General features: G+C 32.6%; 1 protein-coding gene and 1 non-coding gene across 11 annotated transcripts in view; both read left to right on the top strand.

The window, feature by feature from the left end:
* The window catches only part of LOC135130146 (PDF receptor-like), a 204,069-nt gene extending 186,361 nt beyond the window's left edge, over positions 1–17,708 (top strand). For 3 of the 10 annotated variants that reach the window (XM_064057483.1, XM_064057479.1, XM_064057489.1), the window contains 6 exons: positions 11,453–11,522; positions 11,792–11,877; positions 12,220–12,522; positions 16,952–17,020; positions 17,088–17,318; positions 17,391–17,708. In XM_064057483.1, coding sequence (XP_063913553.1) covers positions 11,453–11,522; positions 11,792–11,877; positions 12,220–12,522; positions 16,952–17,020; positions 17,088–17,318; positions 17,391–17,475 — 844 coding nt within the window. In that variant the 3' untranslated portion in view covers positions 17,476–17,708. Of the gene's footprint in view, positions 1–11,452; positions 11,523–11,791; positions 11,878–12,219; positions 12,523–16,951; positions 17,021–17,087; positions 17,319–17,366 lie in introns of all 10 variants that reach the window. The other 7 variants (XM_064057485.1, XM_064057486.1, XM_064057480.1 and 4 more) reach the window with 7 other exon arrangements.
* Trnay-gua (transfer RNA tyrosine (anticodon GUA)) lies at positions 364–457 on the top strand. The gene is made up of 2 exons: positions 364–400; positions 422–457. It is a non-coding gene; the product is annotated as a tRNA-Tyr (tRNA).
* Positions 17,709–24,547: the final 6,839 nt, after the last annotated feature.

Raw genomic sequence — 24,547 nt, 5'->3', positions numbered from 1 at the left:
ATTATACTCACTGGAATCGTCACCCGCGAGAAATAATTTCTTTTGTCAACTAAAAACTGTTTAATAATAGTCCATGGATTATTCAACAGACGTAGAAAAAGCTATCAACATGGGCATCCTAAAAAGTGAATTTTAATGCCCGCCGAGGATATCTTTATTAATAAGCGCAACAGTGCACTTCTTATAAAAAATTACACTGTTATTAATTTAATATTAGGGTTCTAATCGCTTGAATGCATACTTAAATTACTAAATCGTTTTAACAGAAGTGTTTCTAGTTGTAAATTGTAGCGCAATTGAAACAATCATTTTTGGTGCTGAACGTGTCAGAGATTATCATTCATGGCGAGGCAGCGCAACAAGCCTTCGATAGCTCAGTTGGTAGAGCGGTGGACTGTAGTGGAATAACAAAGAAACGGATATCCATAGGTCGCTGGTTCAAATCCGGCTCGAAGGATACCTTTTTTTTATTTTATTAATAAAAAGATAATTAACTACTTATGTACGTACAGTATTTTATTGGTTTAAACTCACATTTTTGTGCAAAACTGACTAATTGTATAATAGGAAATTAGGATAGTTGTTTCAAGTGCATATAGCTCTAAAAAACATCCTTTTCACTTATCACACTTATTAATATCTAACAAGAAACAGTCATGGTAATTTCGTGTTGTTTCTTCCTCATTCTGTTTTATTATTTGTGTTGTCGTAAACTGTGTGTTTTCCATTTTCGGTAAAAAAAGTTATCCGTAATAAGAGAAGTTCGATTGAGTTTACTGATAATCTCTATAAAGTAAGGAACTGTAACCCTTGGCTCGCACAAACTTTTGTTACTGAATTAACTAATAACTTTATCAGATTTACCGTTAGCAGCTGTTTCACTGTACTTACCAGATTTACAACAACGGACAGCTAAAAATTGTGAGCGTTGGTGGCCGTGAAACCGCTGCAAATAAAATAATTGATCGTAGAAACGAACAACTGAAATGTAATTAAAAATTTTAATTTAAAAACAAATTATTGCTAATTGTTTTATTCCCTTCAAAAAAAACGGAGCAATGTTAGCTTCATTCCGACATTAATTTTGATTGTTGATTGAAAGCATATTTAATTAATTTAATTATAATTAAATTAATTTTATATCTCTACCATCAACCAGGGTGTGCACCTCGTTCCGTCGGTTATCAGAACTGTGTATAAACAAATTGTTCAATCATCAAAACCTAAAAAGAGTGTAACCGGGGCAGTGAAATAATAATTGCTGTAAATGTCTGTTTAAACAATTTCTTTAAGACTTTTTCCTGTGGATGTAATTGTTCATCTAATATCTCCAAATTATCTGATGAAATGAACAACTGTAAGTCCTTAATAGAAACACAAACTACTTTAATTAGTCTTCTGCAGCAAGATATCACATTCTTAAAAAACGAGTTGTATAAAGTATGCCCTGCTTCTCCAATACCCCGTAAGCAAAAAACTACAATTGGTGACAATCGAAGATTACCGCTCGCTGCAAAAACCTATGTTTTGAGAAAATCCTTATCGCGACGTTCAGCCGATCAGCTGATATTGTTCTTGATGGTGAAGATGAATCTTCGACTAGCTCAGATGCTGATAATACTGCGCGCCCAAAGTCTTCAAACCGTCAAGATGTCACTGATGTGGAAAGTTATAATTATTGTCAGAATTCTAAGGCAACAGGGAAAGATCTTGGTGATATCAATAAACACCCAGATGAAACTACAAAACGTTCTTCTGAATTACTTAAAAACTTTCCCAACATGTCTCCAAATGTCAGGACCTATAATAAAAATGACACAACACAACCTGGTGTCGCATCTAATCCGCGTGTCTCATCCAACCAGCAAAGAAATACTCAGATAAACTCTAGGAAAAAATGTATTTCTTGCAATCAGAATCCTCTTACTGGGGCTAGAGCCAAACGTCACTCCGTTGATAAACACTGCTGGATTTATGTACCAAATCTAAGTCCATCTCAAACTGTCTAAGATATTCTTGATATCCTACATGAATTTGATAGTGAAGCCATATCTATATTAATAAAAATGAATCGCCGAAATGTATGTACGCCCATAACTTCAGAACGACCGCACCGAATTGGACGATTCTTTTTTTTACGTGTTCCTCATTGTCAGGACAAGGTTTATATGTAAGAAAATTTATAAAAAATAAGACGGCTAAAAGATAAAAAAAATATTAAAATTTTGCATGGGAATCGCCACTTCGAATGAATTTGAATAGTTGGCGTTCCTGACGGACCTGTCGCCTAACTGACGTGTCATACAAAACTATTTCTTCCGTGCGATTGTGAAAAGTGTTATTGCATTTCAAGTCGTTGTTTGTTTTTTCGTAACAAAAAACGTCGTTTATTTTAAGAAAAGTGTTCGTTAAAGTGAATTTAGTTACGCATTGCGAAAGTTTCTTATTAATTTTGATCTGCCATTCTATTTACCTATATTCACTTTGTTGGTTTCGACAAAACCTCAAACTTTACCGTTATTCGAAGATTTAATTCGAAGTTTTCAGTATTTTAAAATTCTCAAGACAAAATTTACATATTTGATTGACTGTGAAAATAATTCTGTGTCGTTTTATGAAGTTCATTACAATGCCGAGAAGACGACAAGCTGACATAGGTCTACCTCAGGTGCAAATCGCAATGATTTATTTCATGGATAATTCGGATACGGAAGTTGATCAGCGTTGTGCTCATAATCAACATCATCAAACATTGAAGCGAGACATTGGGTGGTATGAATAAAAGTGAGTAGATACTCATATTCGAAGTACGAAGTACCTAGAAAGAGTAATAATCTTATATACCTGAGCATCTACCCGATGTACTGTGTATCTACTTGCAAACATTGTATCTCCCCGGACACAAATTGAACATTTACGCGTTTTGTGAGCATTTAATCTAAAAATGAGCATCGGCGTGGCAAATGACAATTTCTCCTTATAAATAATAAATTAAATGTAATATATTTTTTTATTCCTTAAGAATATAGAGTTAACAAAATTAGTTGAGTTACAAAAGTCTCTTTTGCTCCACGTTGGCCACCAACGAGCGATTTTCATGATTTTTGTGAAACTTTGCTGGTTTTGAATTTGAATTTTCTGTCCTCGATAGTTGATGCTCAGCAAGAACCACGGGAAGGTCTGCAGCAGATCTCGCTAGGCAAGGAGAGGGCTAGGAATTGTTAATGAGGGATAGAACGTTATACAGTACAATACAACGGAAATACAATACAGGTACCTACAATCTAGCTACAATACAGAATACACTACAGATACAGATACAATTCAGATACAATACAAATGCAAAGTTAGTACCCAATACACCACTGGAAGAAATTGCACCAAAAATTGAGAATGTTGCAAAATGAAAACCCAAGCAAGCACACCGATGGAACTCGGGACGAAATCTATTGGTCGCAGCGCTCACACGCCCAAGGGAGAACGCAGCCGCATAAATCCAAGGTCGTCTTACCTCATTCTCAAAGAACGATGCAACCCAGCGTCTAAGGGCCAAAAGAACCCCCCCAGGCCAAAGCGTCTGACGACATGGAGAATTCAAACCCGGAACGAAAGAATGCACTGTTGCAAAATTAATATCCAAGCAAGCACACCGATGGAACTCGAAACGAAATCTATAGGTCGCAGCGCTCACACGCCCAAGGAAGAACGCCGCCGCATAGATACAGGGCCGACTGACCTCATCCGTTTAGGATGATGAGCCTCATCCGTTTAGGATGATGACCCAGCGTCTAAGGGCCAGCAGAACCCCCCCAGGCCAGAGCGTCTGACGACATGGAGAATTCAGTCTCGGAACCAAAGAATGCACTGTTGCAAAATTAAAACCCAAGCAAATGCACCGTGAAAACAAAGCATTTGCAACACTGGAGCTAAATTGGCAAGACCCAAGTTAAGTTAGTAACACATACAATTTACAGTAGAAAATGCTTCAATTACAAAAGTTACAATATACAAATTTCTCCACGTTTGCCGCCAAAGAGCGACTGTGCTCGCTCGTTGCTGTTGCCCAGCAAGAACCAAACAATACGAGGAGGTCTGGAGTGCGTCTTGCCATTAAAAGAGAGGACTAGGGTTTGATAGCATGGGTGAAGGACACCGTATTTTGTAAATTTGGACGCCGTAGTTTAAAAATGATGCATAGGGTATTTTGTGAATTATGAACGCTGCACTTTGTATATTCCAAAGCCGTACTTTATCAGTCCTGAATGCATGTTATTAACAACATACATTTTCGTAACACAAAACATTTTCGCTAATATTTATTAAAAATAAATTAGAAATTCGCGAACACGTGCTACTTTTAAGCCAAAACGGAGCTCCAGTGTTGCTGCTACCGGACCGGAATCAAAACTAAACACTGAGGATGGAAAAATTGACCTTTTATCAGGTAGCTCACGTGACAGTGACGTCATCGTACGTCACGATGAGATTGCAAAAATTATTTTTCATATTTTAGATCAGAAATTGTACATTTTCGGGGTTAATTTAACAATGTTTAAACAAACTAATTTGTTTTTGCTAACCTCGTGTTCTTAGGAAGATGGATTTCGGTTTAATTATCATATAGGTATTGATAGTTATCATATTTGAACATTATGAATTCTATTAATTATGTTTAAATTTTATTTAATTATATCGCGAAAATGTATAGCTTTGACCCACCAACTTCAATCGTTTCGAAAATTTATCCAAAATGTAAACATTGTCGACCAAACGAATCACGGAATCCGATAAATTAAAACTGAAGTCGTACTTACCCTGTTTTCGGTCTTTTTCGGAAAAATATTCATTTTCGTCCGTGTTCACAGCACTAACATAACAAATTTTCCTTAATATGTATTAATAATAAAATTGAAATTCGCTAAAACGCTCCACTTTTACGCCAAAATGACGCGACGATCTTGCCGCCATCAAACAGAAATTAATACTGAACACAAAGGACCGTAAAACGTGACCTTTATACAGGTAGCTCACGTGACATTGACGTCATCGTACGTCACCATGAGACTGCAAAAATTATTTTTCATATTTTGGTCGGGAAAATGCACATTTTCGGGGATAATTTAACATTGTTTAAACAAATTGATTTGTTTTTAATAATTTCGGGTTTGTAGGAAAACGAGTTTCGGTTTAATTATCGTATGTTGATGCTTATCATATTTAAACATTATAAATGATATTAATTATGTTTAAAATTTATTTATTTATATCGTGAAAATGTATAGCTTTGATCAACCGATTTCAATCGTTTCGAAAATGTCCCCAAAATTTAAACAAAGTCGAGTGAACGAATCACGGAATCCGATAAATTAAAACTGAAGTCGTACTTACCCTGTTTTCCGTCTTTTTCGGAAAAACGTCCATTTTCGTTCGTGTTCACAGCACTAACACAACATATTTTCCGTAATATGTATTAATAATAAACTAGAAATTCACTAAAACGTTCCACTTTTACGCCAAAATGAAGCGACGATCTTGCCGCCATCAAACAGATATTAAAACTGAACACAAAGGACCGAAACACGTGACCTTTATACAAGTAGCTCAGGTGACATTGACGTCATCGTACGTCACGATGAGATTGCAAAATTTATTTTTCATATTTTGGCCGGGAAAATGCACATTTTCGGGGATAATTTAACATTGTTTAAACAAATTGATTTGTTTTTAATAACTTCGGGCTTGTAGGACAACGAGCTTCGGCTTAATTATCGTATATTGATGCTTATCATATTTAAACATTATACATGATATTAATTATGTTTAAAATTTATTTATTTATATCGTGAAAATGTATAGCTTTGATCAACCGATTTCAATCGTTTAGAAAATTTTCCCAAAATTTAAACATAGTCGACCGAACGAATCACGGAATCCGATAAATTAAAACTGAACTCGAACTTACCCTGTTTTTGGTCCTTTTCAGAAAAATATCCATTTTTGTTCGTGTTCACAGTACTAATACAACACATTTTCACTATTATTTGTTAATTATAAATTAGAAATTCTTAAAAAGAGCCCTACTTTTAAGCCAAAACGGACTCTGATGTTGCTACCACCAAACCAAAATCAAAAATAAACGCAGAGGACCGAAAAATGTGACCTTTTATCAGGTAGCTCAAGTGACAGTGACGTCATCGTACGTCACGATGAGATTGCAAAAATTATTTTTCATATTTTAGATCAGAAATTGTACATTTTCTGGGTTAATTTAACAACGTTTAAACAAACTAATTTGTTTTTACTAACCTCGTGTTCTTAGGAAAACGGATTTCGGTTTAATTATCACATATTGATAGTTATCATATTTGAACATTATGAATTGTATTAATTATGTTTAAATTTTATTTAATTATATCGCGAAAATGTATAGCTTTGACCCACCAACTTCAGTCGTTTCGAAAATTTATCCAAAATGTAAACATTGTCGACCAAACGAATCACGGAATCCGATAAATTAAAACTGAAGTCGTACTTACCCTGTTTTCGGTCCTTTTCGGAAAAATATTCATTTTCGTTCGTGTTCACAGCACTAACACAACATATTTTCCGTAATATGTATTAATAATAAACTAGAAATTCGCTAAAACGCTCCACTTTTACGCCGAAATGAAGCGACGATCTTGCCGCCATCAAACAGAAATTAAAACTGAATACAAAGGACCGAAACACGTGACCTTTATACAAGTAGCTCAGGTGACATTGACGTCATCGTACGTCACGATGAGATTGCAAAATTTATTTTTCATATTTTGGCCGGGAAAATGCACATTTTCGGGGATAATTTAACATTGTTTAAACAAATTGATTTGTTTTTAATAATTTCGGGCTTGTAGGACAACGGGTTTCGGTTTAATTATCATACATTGATGCTTATCATATTTAAACATTATAAATGATTTTTAATTTTTTAATTTTTTTTTTAATTGATTAACGTTACCCAACAGGCCGGAGGCCCAATTACAGGGTAACGGAGGACATACACAACACCCAGAGCAGGGCGGGAATCGAACCCACGACCCAAGGTGTGGCAGGCAAGCGCGATTCTACCTAACCCACCCGGGTCCTCAAATGATATTAATTATGTTTAAAATTTATTTATTTATGTCGTGAAAATGTATAGCTTTGATCAACCGATTTCAATCGTTTCGAAAATTTTCCCAAAATTTAAATATTGTCGAGTGAACGAATCACGGAATCCGATAAATTAAAACTGAACTCGAACTTACCCTGTTTTCGGTCCTTTTCGAAAAAATATCCATTTTCGTTCGTGTTCACAGTACTAATAAAACACATTTTCACTAATATTTAAATATATAAATTAGAAATTCGTGAAAACAGCCCTACTTTTAAGCCAAAACGGACTCTGATGTTGCTGCCACCAAACCGAAATCAAAACTAAACGCAGAGGACCGAAAAATATGACCTTTTATCAGGTGGCTCACGTGACAGTGGCGTCATCGTACGTCACGATGAGATTGCAAAAATTATTTTTCATATTTTCGCTCAGAAATTGTACATGTTCGGGGTTAATTTAACAATGTTTAAACAAACTAATTTGTTTTTGCTAACCTCGTGTTCTTAGGAAAATGAGTTATTTTCTAAAATAAATTGAGTGATCCATACATTTTTTTTTGTCACTGTAAAAGCAAATCTAAAAAATATGAATGCAATGATAAATTTACGAAAATATACTGATGATATTTTGCACATTTTAGATAGGATTTATTCGGCAAAATCTTGAGATGACGTCATCAAGTTTTTGGGCTTGATAAACAGATATATTTTAATTAAAAACGTACCATGTCAAACAGTAACTTCAAAACGTCTGCAATAAATCTAAAAATTTAGTTTTGCAATTCTTGATTCAATCAATAAAATAAACTGACTCAGTGATTAATTTTTTTTTGAGACACCCCCTATAAGCAAAACTAAAAAATATGAATGGAATGATAAATCACAAGTATAGTCTCATCCTATTTTGGATATTTTAAAAAGGATTCATTTGGCAAAATTTTGGGCTGACGTCATCAATTTTTTGGAAGAAGTAAGTATTATTTTGAATAAAAATGTATTATGCTTATCAGATGTTTAAAACATCTGCCAGATTTCAAAGCATTCGGTTTGCAGATTCAAAATTAAGTTGTAGGTGAAACGAAGTTCACGGGGTCAGCTAGTTTATTATCAAAAAACCTAAACACTAATTTTAACTATATTTGAGATGTAATCTGAGGTATACACAATACATACCACTATTTATTACCAACGTCATTTTCTAATCCATTATTATAAATAAATTTTCCCTGCACACAGGAAACGCTATTTCTTTTTACAAAACTCTGCCGAAAAGAATTATTCCGTTTTCTTCGAACTGTATTTCTTCTCTTCAAAATGTATTCTTTCTATAATTTGAGCATTATATTTGATCAAAAATATAGTATGGGGAATAGGAGAGAGAAAATTATAAAAGAAGAATGATGATGCTTGATAGTTTGTAGTTGATAGTGCATTTATGTACGGAGCTGAGATTTGAGGATGGAGGGAATATGAAAAAATAGAGAGAGTGCAAGAAAAACACTTGAATGAAATGGTCATTGGGATTGGAAAAGTATACGCCGGGATATATAGTGAGAGAAGAAACAAAAAGGGAGAAAATGAGAGTGGAAGCGGGTAAAATGGCGGTTGGATTTGAAGTGAAGTTTAGTGAGAGAGGTGATTGCAAAATATTGCAAGAATGTTGGAAAAAAATAAGAAAGGAAGGGGGAAAACATGTTTGAAACGAAAGAGACAAGTATTATGAAGGAAAGGGATATGCATGTGAAGAAATAGAGAGAATGAGAGAAATGGGAAGGAGTATGAAAGAAGAACTGAGTGTAAGAGATAAGGATATAGATAAGCAAGAACGCAGATCGAGAATATCGAATATAGATGTCTAGATATAATGCATAGTATAGAAAAAGAGAGAGAGAGAGAGAGAGAAGGGAACTATGGCAAGGGGTGGGCAAGCAGAAAAAATTGAATAAAACTCGAATATTTATTTTATTTTACTAATTTAGTGATTTATGTGTATTATGTAGATTAAGATAATTTGTACCCCTACTGGGAATTTTATTAAGCCTGTAAGGCAAATAATAAATTAATACTACTACTATTTGATCAAAAATTATCCTTCATTGATCATTATGATTTTCCTCAGGACGTTAGTGTTTATCATTCGTAATTGCAAAAGCTTTCAACTTAATAGTACTCTCCTTAGTTTATACACTTCATTCGTTAGATCAAAACTAGAGTATGGCTGTGTTATTTGGTCCCCAGGCTATGATGTTCATTGTCTCAAATTAAAAAATTACAAAGAAAATTTTTAAAATTCCTCCATTTCAAACGATTTGGCTATTACCCTTGTAGAGATTTTCCTCAAAGTGAGCTTTTGGTTTTCTTTTCCATTCAAAGCTTGGAAAAGAGGAGAGAAACTTTGTCTCTCTATTTTCTTTTTAAATTGGTGAATGGTATTGTAAATTCTAATGCTTTAGTTGAAAATGTATGCTTTCTGCTTCGCCGGTCAGACATTCGAAACCCTTTGTGTTTTTATACTAAGATTTCTAGAACAAATGTAGATACATGTGTTCTCGCCCATTACAACTATGTGCAGAATTTATAATACTTAATTATCGAAATAAATTTGACATTTTCAATTGTAGTTTACGCCAGATCAAAAATGCGCATCTATAACTGTCTATTAATTTTTAACTATTTAATGATGCATTTTTAACGATCTAATTTAGCCTTAATATACCACCCTAATAATTGGTTTATCTGTAGGGGGGGTCACTAATAATAATAAAAAGAAAAATAATAATAATAATTTGATGAGAACGTTAACTTTAGAACTGGTGAATGGGTTTAATACCATCATAACTTTAAAATCCGAAAAACAAGTATTGACATAAATTCACTACTAAACGTTGAACTATGATTAGTGAATATTCGCTGCGGTTTCGATTGAATTCGTAGGTGGAGTAACTAGCAAGAAAAACTAGCACTTATTTTGTACAACAATTAATACCAATATTACAAGTTAACTAAAGTTAATTATCTATACTAAAATCTATATACACAAAAACGAAAATGTTACAGTAATTACGACCAAACAGGCTCTTTTGTCACAATGTACAAATAGTTTTGACTTCTTTTTTAACACGCGATTGCACGTTTACTTTTTACTGCAAAAAGTAAACGTGCAATCTAAAGGTGTAAAAAGTATCAAAAATATCTAATTCGTGTAGTTTACTAAATGCTAACATTCATCGCCTCACACTGATGAGGTCAACTCTAACTTGTATTAATGTCATCTTTTCATATAAAATTTATAAAGTCATAACTAAAATTAAATTTTCGCTGAAATTTGGTTGAGGTACAGGCAGTGACTTCATGATGAGAGAACAGTAATTAAAATTTATTTATACATCCTTCCAAGAAAGTTGATGATACAGCCTGAAGGAGTCACTAAACAAATCTTTATTAAAAGGTATCGTTTATATCATTAAAATAATGTTATTACTTAAAATGAATTTAAGTACAAAGTACAATGTATTTTGTTCTATTTTTTAAACTCTAAGATGATAGTAATGTCAGTCTTATGTCACATTGTATATATCAAAAAAATAGTGCAATATAGTAATTTCCAACAAAACATTGATTACACCATTTCAGTAGGTAATATGTTCAGTAAATTTTTTTCACGTGTTAGCTGTCAATTATAATTTAATATTTCAACTTATTATTAGATACACAAAATATATGATTTTCTTAAAAATTACCTATTCATTAAAATTATTAATGAAATGGTGTTGTATTACGTGTATTGATTTAACAGTTACTTGACATTCCTTAAATAATTATTTTCTGTTGTATACCATACATCTATAAATCTTATTTACACAGAAAACCTAACTGCCGAAATACAGTAAATACGGGTGTTAGTTTTGCTTTAGAGACGACGAAAGTTCGAATAAAAAGCACAGCAGAAGAAACTCGATATCAAATATTTTTAGTAATAAATCAGATTGTGGCTTGTTAAATTAAAATTTGGACATTTATAAGAGTTTCTGTAATTTATGAGAATGCATATCTTCCACAACGAGATTCCTGAGACATCTGTTAATGTTGCTAAGGCAATAGACAAATTATTATTAAAAAAAGGAAAAAGCATTAAATTTCTTTCGATCTATCGCTGAACGGTTTTTTCAACTGAACGTTAATTTTGAAACAACATAGACCTCATTGTAAAATTTGTGTCACCTAAACTGCCGTTGTAAGAAAATAATTTATTACAACTTTACAAGTTTACACATAAATAGCTAATTTATTTGCTGAATTTATTTTTTTTTTATTCCAGCAGTTGGGGATTTTACTACTTTCTACCATACTATTGGATTCTGGAAGGTCCACGCTCAACAATAATAGTGGTAAAACAATAATTTATTCCTACATCGTCTTGGCACTTTTATTTATAAGATAAGGGAGACACTTCTAAAACCAGATTTTTTATATTTCTGAAAACACCATCACCGAAAAATTATTTATGCAAAACTTTATACATAGTTGAAACATTTACTACATAGGTTAATTCTTGGCACAATAAATAATAATTAGACGAAAAGCCAATATTTTGTTTTAAAATGCAAATACTCAGGAGTTCTTAGTAAGTATAACCAAATTATTACTATTTTCGCAGGTCAATCTGCTCTTCTTGATAAACATCATTAGAGTATTAGTTGTGAAATTACGAGAAAGTCGTACTAGCGAAATTGAACAAGTGAGGTGAGTCCTTTACTAAATTTCCCTGTGTGTCCGTAAAATCTGGAACAAATTCGCTGAACTTTGTTTCCAAAATGCTCAAACCAGTTGACAGCCAGCGTAAAAACAGAATCGACATGCCTAATTTCATTCCTGAATATTTTATCGAATTTATTCCACTCTTGACGAACCCTACGTATGTATGTATACCTCGTAACAATGAAAATTAACAATTAACAATGAGGTAATTAACAGCACCAGCTACCTACAAAACACTAACTATTGACACGTTGATTCTCAATGTAAATTGCATTGCAATTTAACGTAAGTATTTGCCTTTAATTAATGTTGTTTTGATTTTCCCAGAAAAGCAGTGCGCGCTGCAATATTCCTTTTGCCACTAATGGGAATTGCCAATGTTTTCTTCTGGGTAGATTATCGATTTACGGAAGCATGGAAACTTGCATTATGGTCATATTCCAACTACTTTCTCAGCTCTTTCCAGGGTTTCTTTGTTGCCATATTGTATTGTTTTCTCAACGGAGAAGTACAAACTGCTGTTAAGAACAGTTTTTACTTACATATGTCACTGAGAAACCACGACTACACTCCTTGCAGAAATTTAACCGTGGTATCGACTGCTCCTGAGTCAGAACCCTCAAATGAAAAGTAAGTAGAAATTAAAAAAAAAAATTGATTTTTGAGCTCTAAACTACAGACAATGCTTCATATATTTCAAAAAGAACTAAAATTTTAGAATTCTTACTTATTGTCACGTGCTAAAATAAAGAAATTTGTGTGGAAGCATGAAACTATCTTCTGTTCGAAATAGTGGTTGTGGGAATATAAAGCCTAAAATGACAAATTTTAGTTTACCTATAAAAATATATTTTTAAATGCCTACCTCCTTTACTGAAACTGCATTTCTAAAGACACTTAAATTTCTTTAATTATTTTTATACTTTTGTCACAAATTGGCCAACATTTATCTTACATTAAAGATTATAGTTACATGTATATCTTTCATAAAATTTAAATCCAAATTTATTCCAGAAATTATATTCAGGATCATTCTAGTAAAGAATACAAAATAGGTCAGCTAAAACTAGTGATACCTATCTGCAAATCTTTTCCGGCATGGACGAAATAAATTGGTAAAGTTTAACAGCCAGGAAAGCACTATTGGCGATTCACGCTGGACTTTTTATTTAGCGGTGAGATTTCGAAATTCGAACGAGCGATAGGTAGACAGATTATGTTTGGAAGAGTTATTTTAAACAAAATGTGGTTATATGATTAAACATAGTTTCGAATTGTTTATTCTATTTTTGGTTATTCTAAATATTAAATTAGTATTCTGCTTTACTGTTTAAAGTTTTCGCTAATTGTTTGGATTTGTGAAAAATAAACTTAGTCAAAGATATTTTCGCTTGAAGTACCTTTCTGTGTCATACATATATCGGGTGAACAACATAATTTTATTTATACATATATTCACAGAATCTCGATCATTATATCTTCCAGAATTGTTTGGAAACCAGAACAATTATCTGCTCTAGAAAGTTGATAACATCGTTTCACAAATACACTGAGCGCCCTTATTTTTTTAAAAAAAGGATCTGAACATGTGCAAAATAAAGTACGATTTTGGGTGCACTACTTTGATGTTGGTATGCAAGGTTTTTCCGGGCATCCAACGAATTGTTTATTTCTTCTTTTGGGATATTCTCTCAGTCCTCGAAAAGCACATTCCGAAGCTCATCTAAAGTGTGTGGTGCAGGTACACGATTTCGTACTCTTTTACCAAGCTGTCCCAAACATACTCAATCGGATTTAAGTCCGATTTTGAGCCGGCCAAATCATTCGTGGGATGTAAGCTCATGCAAATAATCCAACTCAACTCTTGCTACATGCGGCTTTGCATTATCGTGCATAAAAACACTATTTCGTTATGTACCTTACGGCAGTTAATGACCGTCTAGGAAGACAGTAGAACTCAATGCGTCCTTCCAAAGATATTCCAGCCCATACCATGACTGAACATCCTGGCACCAATACTGATCATCCCGAGCAAACTCTAGTTGAGCTACGCGGTGAACTCTGAAAAGCGTTAGACCAGTAGCAGGTCTTCCATATTTGAGTTCGTTTCTTCAAACCTTTCATCGCACAGTACGTTCACTGGTAGAAGCATTCCGGACGTACTGCAATTCATTTTTGGCTTCCACAGAAGTCATATGGCAATTTCTCAATACCAAATTAATGACAAAACGGTCATCTCTTTGGCTTGTTTGTCTATGGGGATGAGTTCCGTGACGTATGATGTACGCCCCATTTTCCAAAAAACGTGCATAAACACCTTGCATTCCACGTCACATTTTCTGGACTTAACGACATTTTGAAGCCATAAATAAAAACTGTCAAATACTGAAAATTCTGAAAAGCCCAGCAACGCTGACAAAAATGGAAAGTACGAGTGAGAACTGATAATAAAACAGTACCTACTTTTTTCCAACTCTGTTTCATTTTGAGTAAAATCAGAAGAAAATATTGTGATAACTCAAACATCCCGCCTTAAATTGACATGTGAAAAAATTTGAAAAGCCCGCGAAAAATTGAAAAATTGAAAAATTTGGCCTTGGCTGTGATCGTCTGACAAAATGGAACCCTACATTGTCTTTGTGTGGTGGACCCCCCGTTGAAAAAGTACCGCTATGTATAACACAAAATATATGGAGAATACAAAATTATTGTAAAAAAAAAAAAGCTGCGACTAAGTTGTCCCGGTTGAAGACCGCTCTTAATGGTCAGCTACAAAAAAAACTTGCCTAACTTTGAATGAAATCAAATTAAACGCGCTCTAAATCAATGTAAATATTTTTAAAAAAGTTATAGTTCAAACATGTGCTCAGTTTGAAAATACTCTTTCAACATGACCGCTGCCAGAACAAAGAATTTACCTGATGTTAAATTATGCCACACTTTATCAACGATTCAAACAAAGAATTTACATTATGTTAAATTTTGCCACACTTGATCAATGATTCAAGCAAAGGATTTACATTATGTTAAATTTATGTCACACTTTATCAACGGTTCGAACAGAGAATTTACGTGATGTAAAATTATGCCTTGATCCAAGTGATTGGTTACTTAAAACAATTAACTTAGAGAGTTTATATCGTGAACCAACTTATCCCAAACAAAACACATGATAAAATAAACACAAAATCTCGGTGATGTACTTTTCCACGTTGCAAGAAAATATGTAATTGTCGTTAAACAAAAACTTCCTCCCTTTTATTAACTAACAAAACAACTAAACTTAACCTAGCTAATTTACAACGTGGTTTCACTCACAACAAACAAACCAAAAATGACGCCTTTCACCCTCTAGCCACCAAATCAACTTCTACCAACCCTCTCACAGAAATTCCCTAGGAGAGCTAATAACTACCCAAAAAGCACTAAATTTGCACATGGTTGCCTATGTTTAACGATTTTCTTGCTTTGTTTTTTTTTTAATTCAAATTATTCAAATGCGATTTCGCGCCGTTGTTTCTTTTTAGCGCGAAATTTTAATTCAAATCTGTCGCCACAGTATTAAACTCAACATTCATTAAAGATATATTTAAGGTTAATCGCAAATGTGAAAATCCTCAATTTACATGCTGATCAAGAAACAATATCAAAAATAAGCACAGTAAACACGATAAAATACTATATTCAAAAAAATATTCCGTGGTTCGTCTTTCGTGCCGGTCAGGTACTGAATATATATTTTCGTATAATCGTTTTATTATGTGTATTTACTGTTATTGTTGACATATTTGTTAAGTCAAATATAAATTTGACGAAGTCGAAAAATTCTGAAAAACTTAATTTGTTTTATCAAAATTATGAGAAAAAAATTAACCCTTCTTTTATTTTACTAAATCCTAACAACAAAAAGCCCTAAACAGTAATCACAAAAATCCCGGCGCTAGAGAACAAAATTGACAATTTAAAGATTGATTTTTTTTTAATATCTTGCCTATTAATCATATGAAATTACCAAAAAAAAAATTGCGTGGAAAAATAGAGCAGATTAGTAAAATACTAAAACTAATACTGCGATTCTCAGTATGACGAGAGTTGGTGAGTTGCAAAATTTTTGAAGTTTTGTACGAAGACATAAGTCATCAAGACCAGAACATGATTCATTGTAGAACCAACAACCCATTAAATGATTGAAAGTTTAGGCTTTAATCTCTATTAGCTCAGAATCTATATGTTTACTTGAAACATATTGTCCCTCTTGATTTGAATATACCACAGCACTTTTTGTTAATTCAACTGTAGTAACAATAAAAAATGAGAAACACTTTTGCTTTGTCGAATGAATTACAAAACTTATTTTGGCATAAATAAACAAGTTTTTTTAAGGGCAATACAAAATAAAAAGTCGAAAGGTATGGAAACTGGTGAAGATCAATTGAAAAATACATGCAATACAACACGAAAACAGCAGAAAAATAAAATTAGCGGATTAATCAATTGTTCAAACTGACGATCTCCATTGGCGAGACATCCCTCAGCACGCCGAATTAATGACGGCTATAATCGGACTATGATATCCGGATTTCCCACCATTCTCCGCTGCAGTATTCTCAATCCGATTTATTAGCTCTTGAATTGTATTTACGGGAATTTCATAAACCAATTATTTCAAACGAAAAAAATCGCATTGAATAAGGTCCGAAGAGCGAGATGGCCATAACACTGGTCCATTCCTTCCTATCCACTGTCTTGAAAAAAAAATTCTCTAGCATTTTGAGCAAGTGCCCCATCTAACAGATTTGGCAAATTTTCATTGGGGAATTATTAATAAGCTACTGTTGTTAAACGAGGAGGTAAAATGCTTAAGGGCCTACCACATCACTGCAAACAAAATCAAATATGTACATCTAAAAGCAAGATGCTTATTATTATTTTTATTAAAATTGAAATTAATTCAGTTAATTCAGTTAGTAACAGAACTGACTGTCCAATGTTGCGTAATAAATAAGATCTTATGTTGCACCAATCAAATGTAATATGTTTCAATATTTCATTTTAATAGAGACAGTTCAAACTGGATCCGCCACTGTCTAAATCAGATCAAGAAATCCCCAGATGATAAGGACATCAAGTAAGAACTTTAGTAATAATTCGTGTAAATTTCAGCTTTGTGTCACTAATGCCTTTGTTGTTCAAAGCGTATGTGATTTGAATGGTCGTCGCAATTCCGCCATTGTTACTGCTTTAACGATGGTGGAAACGAAGCCGTTTACAAGGTTTGTTTGTGCTACACTGGCTTTTTCTAACCTTGTCACTTTCAACACAGAACAGCCTTTTGCAATTTTTTATTACAGGGATGCTGCAGATAATTTTGCAAGACTATCGCACGACGACACAGATACGACGATAGTAGGAGACTTAAGTTCAGAGTAAGTAAAAAATGAATATCTTAAGTAAAATACAAACGTGTAATACAGGACTAAAGTTTGACAACAACGCAGACGAATGTTGGATCATACCGAAACAACAAAATACGCGTTCATGAATGAAGCTCCACTTTCCAAGTTGCAGCTGAAATCTCAGTAAGATCATTCGATTTCGATGAATTAGAGGTTTTTGGTTGAATACAAGATATCGCAAGATATGGAGACTCCCAGATGTTTTGTTAGGTATTATGCAGCGAAAGTTAATGCATATATTTAGACCTTTGTTGTTTCAAGAAATATTATGTATCTGAAATTTTGTGTACTGTAGCAAACATTGTAGTAAGTACCTGGTTTTATGTAACATACGTAAATATATTATGCTACCTGATCGTTTATGTGGGTGTTTATTTAATTAACTAATTAATCGAACCTGTAATATCATTCCACCTGATCTAACGCATTATTTAAATTCAACATTTACATTGAACAGTTTTTTGCAAAACCAAAATTTCTTCGTAATCTAATATTAAATTATATTTTCAGAGCAATATTCTGAAGCTTTACACGAAAAATCAATGATCTAAACCTGTGAGAAAATTATAAGCTTAATTTTTCTTACTCCCCATATTTAGTTCTCAAAGGATTACCTAATGCCACGTGTCCGAGAAAGTATACACGTGCAAACAGGTGTAGGTTTACATTTGACCCACCGGAATCACATCTCGAAAGAATAATGTCACGTGCATCGAAATTGGCTTCTTGATGTTTACTGTTGCTTCAGATCAGTCTAACAAAGACATTTAATGCAATATGTGGCCCTCCAGAGACCTTTTCCCTTCCGAAGTAGAAGAGATTTACAGGTAGGTGAATCAATAGAGGTGCTGAAAATAAACCAAGGAGTTAATCTTAAGAGTAAAGAAAAGAATTTGCAATAGTTTTTATTTCTCTTTTTTATAGTTATTGATTAATATATACTTGTAAATACGTGCAAAAACTTTTCGTTGTCTTTTTCTTAATGGAAAAATTACAGCTGCCTTTTTTATAAAGTGAAAGAAATAATGCCTGTATGAATACCACCTTTAGTGCTAAATTTGAAACCTAAAATATCTCTTAGTCTTAAAAGAATTTCGTTCAAATTCAACGGCAATTTTTGTACGTATTTTAAGATAATGCTCAATTATTCATTTTCCAAATTCTTGCATTTTAGACTAATTTAGATTGTAGACTTCACGGTTTTGAATTTTTTCTTCCCTCATGATAGTTCAAGACGCTAAAAATGTTATACTTCGATCGAAAATAAATCACTTATTAAATGTGTCAAAACTTTAAGTTTTTTAAATATTTGATGACATCATACCTGATTTGTTGATTTACTTTTTGTTCACTCGAAAACTCACGTACAATTTCAATGTTCTTGTAAATAATTACCTTAGATCATATAATAAATAGATACCACCATGCCGTGTTCTTTCCCTAGGACAGCCTGTGACGACATCCTCCTGTCACACATCTCTCTCGTGCATGGAGGGATTACAATGAAGCTATCCTTGCCTGATCACTATTTGAATTTTGCGCGCCTAAATTTTAGGAAGTATGTCTGAACTAACTTCGGAAGAAAAATGTTAACAGCTTGATTTTATAAATAATTCACAGTAGATAACGAAAGGAATATTAAATTATTGGGCAGCAATTGTGATCCTTTATGACTACATCACTTAAAATAGGATCTTTGTTCTAAATTCTAAAATTGTTTTTTGTACAACTCGAAAGAGAGGTTAGAAGAAACATCTGTCAAAAGCGATTTGTTGCGCTGGTGCGATACAAGGATGGAAGTGAAATAGACATATACAGATGAAATGCATATAACAAAGATGAAGATGTGGTGATCACACAAGGATAGCATTATACTACTCCCCTTGACGTAGAAAACGACAACAGATAGCTTCATGTCTAGTCACAGCTTTCAGTTTGAGTATTGGTATCTATTTATTATGTGATCTACGATAATTACTTAATATCATGTTAAGGAATGCAGAGAAAAAATATCCCCTCCCCAAACACTAAGTGATAATAAATCAAGAAAGCTCTATAACAAACAATGAAACAAAAATCTGAAAATATACAGTGTTTTTCTAAATGCTTCTAAGGACGTACTTAGTTGGTCATCGATTTGAAAAATCCCGCTTCGCTGAAATTATGCCTCACTTATGAATGTTATGATTAGTGTTATTTGTAACCTGTCATTTAAAATCATAGCTTTTATTCTTCTAACATTTTTCAAATGTAAATTACAGTAATTCTCGTTGATCCAAGCTCAAAACAACAAATAAAAATAGTAGTTTTCAAGAATCTTGGTGCTTGCGTACGAAAATTTTGTTTTTGTGTTAGGAAGCAAAGACCGTGAAAATGGTTTATTCTGTAGAACAAGACACTTTTCATTGTTATGTCTTATTATCGCAACAGAACATTAGGAAACGGGGAGTGGATTCTATAACCGGTTGTAAGCAAGAATATCTGGCTAAATACCCCAATTTGCAAATTCAAGGAACACATTAGAGATCTAATCAATAGATTTGTTCGAACTAGTAGTGTCATCAAAAGGAAATCTCATGGAAGACCTTCAGTATCTAAGAGTCATCTTTGGCAAAATTGTCTCAGCAGTTAAGAGTTTCTGTTACAGCATGAAATAAGAGATTTTTGGAAATAACGCAGAGAGTGAACATGTGCCTTGAGAACAAAATGGTGAACATTTTCAACATTTACTCAGATGTTTAACCGCAATAAATTTGTTTATTTTTAGTGTAAGTTTTATTTTTTAATGACATAATAAACGAATCATTAGGCAACCAGTTATACAGCTGCGTGTATTTGTCATGCGTCCTTGTACAAGTAGTAAAATACATATAAAGTGATAGGCGGTACGCTTTCATGACCTACTTCGACCCTCTAATCATTTATAGAAACTCTGTACAAAAAGTAATTAACAGAAAACAAAAAAAAATGAAGTGGGCATGTGTTGTCTACCATCGAAAAGATGTGTAACATTTCTCTTTTATTTATTAAAATAACAATAAAAAGAAACCGAAGATTATGCCCACGTTTTGTACTTAAAAAGAACACACAAGATCATTGAAATTATTTCCCATATTTTTATCCAACAATGTAAGTATAAAAACAAAAACTGAATGAATTAAGTTTAGCCAAAAAGCAAAAACGGATAGCATTAAGTTTCCTCTTTTGTACGGACCCAGGGTAAAAATGCAGGTTTGTAGTTGTGGTTAAACAAGCACTAAGACTTGATAACGCCCAAAATGTGGCAAAACTTATTTCCGTACAGTCTGAAATAGATGTCTGCAGATCATCTCGACATTTAACAATATCTTTAATATCTCACCACCAGGGGACAGCGCCTCTCGGGTATTCGGTCAAAAGTTTCGTCAAGTGATAAAATTAGCGTTCAGACGCAATATTATATTACGGATTATGTTATATACAACGATGGAAACATCAAGCAATCGTTTAATTTTTTATCTAGCTGTATGTGCAATACAACACACTCAAAATAATGTGAATAAAATATTACTTATTTCATACGGAAAGACGCCAAAATAAAATTGACAGTTTCAATTATGGCGACACAAACATGAACTTTTGCGTGTTTCGTCAAAAAAAATACAAAATGATTCAACACTTCATTCGGGAGAATCAAAGAATAATTCACAGCACTTAAATTGTAATAACGTCTGTTAACGACTTACGGATAAATATGGACAATATTTTGATTTTCAGTTTAAACTATGTACTAATAATAATTAAGAGAATAAATGTAGTTAATCGTCTTTAAATATTTATTGGCGCAGTATTTATATTAATACTACAGAAAACTTTGTATATGACCCAATAAATCTCTAGTTGTTAAAAAAATCAATTTTTTTCTCCCCAGATATACAAAAACGGACAAAATTGGAAATTGGTCCAAGGTTACTTAGACATAATTTCCCCCGAGCATGAAAGACATATCTAACTTTTTCAAAAAATCAGAAAATTTTACTTTGCGCATTTTATTTTACCCTCACAAGAAAACATATATAGGTTCATATTTAGATATGTGTGTAGCGTTAAAATAAAGGCGAAGAAACTTTATTAGTAACAGAGGAACAAATTAACAAGTTTCCTAAAGCAAGGCATACCAAAAAAAGTCGTATCCAAATTTTGCTCAAATATCAGGCAGTTAGGTGCGTGGAAACTTTCAATTGAATTGCGCTCCGTTTTCAGACCACAGAAATTCAAGGGATTAGGGCATTGTCCGTAAAGCAATACATTCGGGAATGATAGAAATGTTATTCAGTGTTAGAAGTTTAAATCTTGTGGAGACCCAAGTCTCAAGATATTCAAAGAGTAAACCGATTTTTTTCCAATCCATCTCCACCTTTACTTGTACAGTTTGCAATTCAGCTGCTTCAAAGATTTATAGCGGTTTTATTTAACGATTTCAGAAACTGTATAAATCAGAACTTCATACATCAATAGCAATGACTACCATCACCACAATTTATTAATATGTATATTATTATGTATTAGTATGTGACCATTGGTTCATTTTTCAATTAACGTACATAACATGATCAAAAAGTGAAAACAGTTAATTTATTGACAGTAAATTTGAAAATATGTAGGTATAGTATGTTCATGTTATTTACTAAATTTTATTCTTCTTGAAATTCTTGATTCAGAACTTTGAATATTAAATAACTGTGTTTATCAATAAGGTGACTGATCACAGCGAGACAGCAGCTTAGTCCCTGACTAAGAATTTTAACTAAGGTATCAAATAGTTGCAAAATTTATCATTATTTTATTCATTTTTTCTTATTATGTATATATTTAATTACACATAGCATTGTGAACTGAAACAAAAACTTGCAGATAAGTTATAGTAATATTTGAAAAATAAAATTCCACCGACTATTCCTACTACAAAAATCAAATTATCCTTTTCTTTCACCATAAGTATAAAATTAGCAAAAATTATTTCAATGTTCATTGCCCTAAAACAAATAATACGTTTTAAAGCGTCACCACTACGCTTGCAATTATTAACTTTAGTTTAATAGAAATCAAAACAACATCTGGATGGAAATCAAATTCAGCAGCACAATGTGGAACTCATTATCATCACACCCACATCAACGACATTTAATTTATTAATTTCAACAAGCTAGAAAACGAAATTTGCAATGAATTCTACAAACACCGCCGCTATAAGCTCAATTTCAGTGTAATTAATTAATATATAATTCGGTATTAACATAAAAATTGAAACATAACACTTACCATTCGAATACAAATTTCCTGTTGTCTTGTTTCGTTCAGTTTGCTGAAAATTCGCGACTAACGCGGCAAGTGAAATACGCTTTCAACTCAACTAACGGAAAACCAAAGCTTTCATCTCTCGGGGGAATATATACTGTTTTTAGACATTCTTAACTGTCTATTAATTCAAATTTCTTAAGAAATTCTTTTTTTTTTCTTTTAATCAACGATGATGGCTTGAATCCTTAAAAGCAGCCGGCTATAAATCTTAAAAATTAAATGTTCCTGCCACTGCCAGGAAAATCTTGTGATTATTATATTAGGAAAAATAATGACAGCGTAGCAGTAAGATTTTATTGCCATGACACAGACTAAAAAACTTTCCAAGTTCTTAGGATGGAGACAACTCATGGTATAGATATGAGCACGTTCTGTTACACTTTTTTATATTAACTGGGAAATTCTCTTAGATTTTTAAACAGCGAATTAACCGCCATATTACGTATAATAAAGTTCGGTTTGAATGCTTTTCCACGCTGATACTGTCTTGAGAGATAATTAAACTTTGTATGCTGTATGCTACATTCTACTATACAGAGAAATTGTCATTGAGTTGCCCAAAACTGATTACTGATATATTAAATTTTACATATTCTTTGGAGACTGAAAAGATGCTGTAGCTTAAAGTATATGTCTTTCTTCACAAGTTATTAAATAATGAGTTTGCGACAAAATAAATGTGATAAGTTCTAAGAAATCAATACCGAACTCTATAGGACTTTAAACGATATAAGTTTGGAACAACCGAAACTTTATATATTTTTTATCCATTCAATAGCGGGCGAATCTATTGTAAACATACATTCATTCATTCACTTTGCTTTTAGTACACAAAAACATATCTATTTATTTTAGTTTATTATTATATTATTCATTTATTAAGTTTGTTCGTACTTTTAAATGTAGCATATTATAATGCTCTGAAAACATATATATTGAAAAAATCTTGTAATAGTGGTAAAATTAATAGAAAATAATCATGTTTTTCCTCTCGGCAACCAAAAAAATTAATATACTTCACGGAAATCATTTTTTATGCCTCTAATAAACAACTTGAAATGTAGATAGTAACGACGCAAAATACTTTTATATATTTATATTTAGGAACCGATTTCAAATTATTTGTCTAAAATTTTGAACATGCAGTATTGACACCATTAAAAGAATTAAAACACGACATATCAACGAAAAGAAAAATATTGTAGAGAAGAGGGAAGTTGGTTTTCTTAAAATTGTAGCACTATTCTTAATTAAATATTTACACAGAAATGTGCAGACTTTGATGTTGAATGTTACGTTGACTGAAGGTGCAGGATGATAAATAACTTACACCACGAGGGGATTATTAGATTTCTCGACAAAGCGGTTTTCTGATTGTAAAAGATTAAATCTGGTAAACTCCAATGATTACTCCAATTGGTGTTAAATTGGAAAAAAATACGGAATTTAATGTTATAAATAAATAGGTGTGGTAAAGTAAAAATACCCTTTTTTATATTTTTGCAAGTAGTTACTCGTGTAATATGATTCTATTTTGCAATTAATTATTCTTTGTAAGTTAGTGCTCTAGGCCCATGTCCCATATGACAGTAAAGACTGAATTTGAGCGAAGTAGCACATTATTAACAGTATTCTCATCTGCTTGAATAAGGACTCTAACTTTAGCATGCATTATAATACCTAAACATTTGTACTTTTTTTTTCTTCATCCATAAAACTAGTAAATTAATTTTCGTTTTTATATCATAGACGTACAAAATCATTATTTTTTTTACTCTTTGTAATTACGAAGATACAAAAAAAGGACTGAATTGTAGGATATACCGATCATAAGAATGATCCATTTTCCCCTTTTCAAA

The sequence above is a fragment of the Zophobas morio genome, unplaced genomic scaffold (genome assembly GCF_036711695.1).
Source record: "Zophobas morio isolate AGI-343-1 ecotype UQ-CSIRO unplaced genomic scaffold, CSIRO_AGI_Zmor_V1 ptg000017l, whole genome shotgun sequence".
Taxonomy (NCBI): Eukaryota; Metazoa; Arthropoda; class Insecta; order Coleoptera; family Tenebrionidae; genus Zophobas; species Zophobas morio.
The sequence above is the reverse complement of the archived record's forward strand: the minus strand, read 5'-3'. Positions and strand labels throughout refer to the sequence as shown.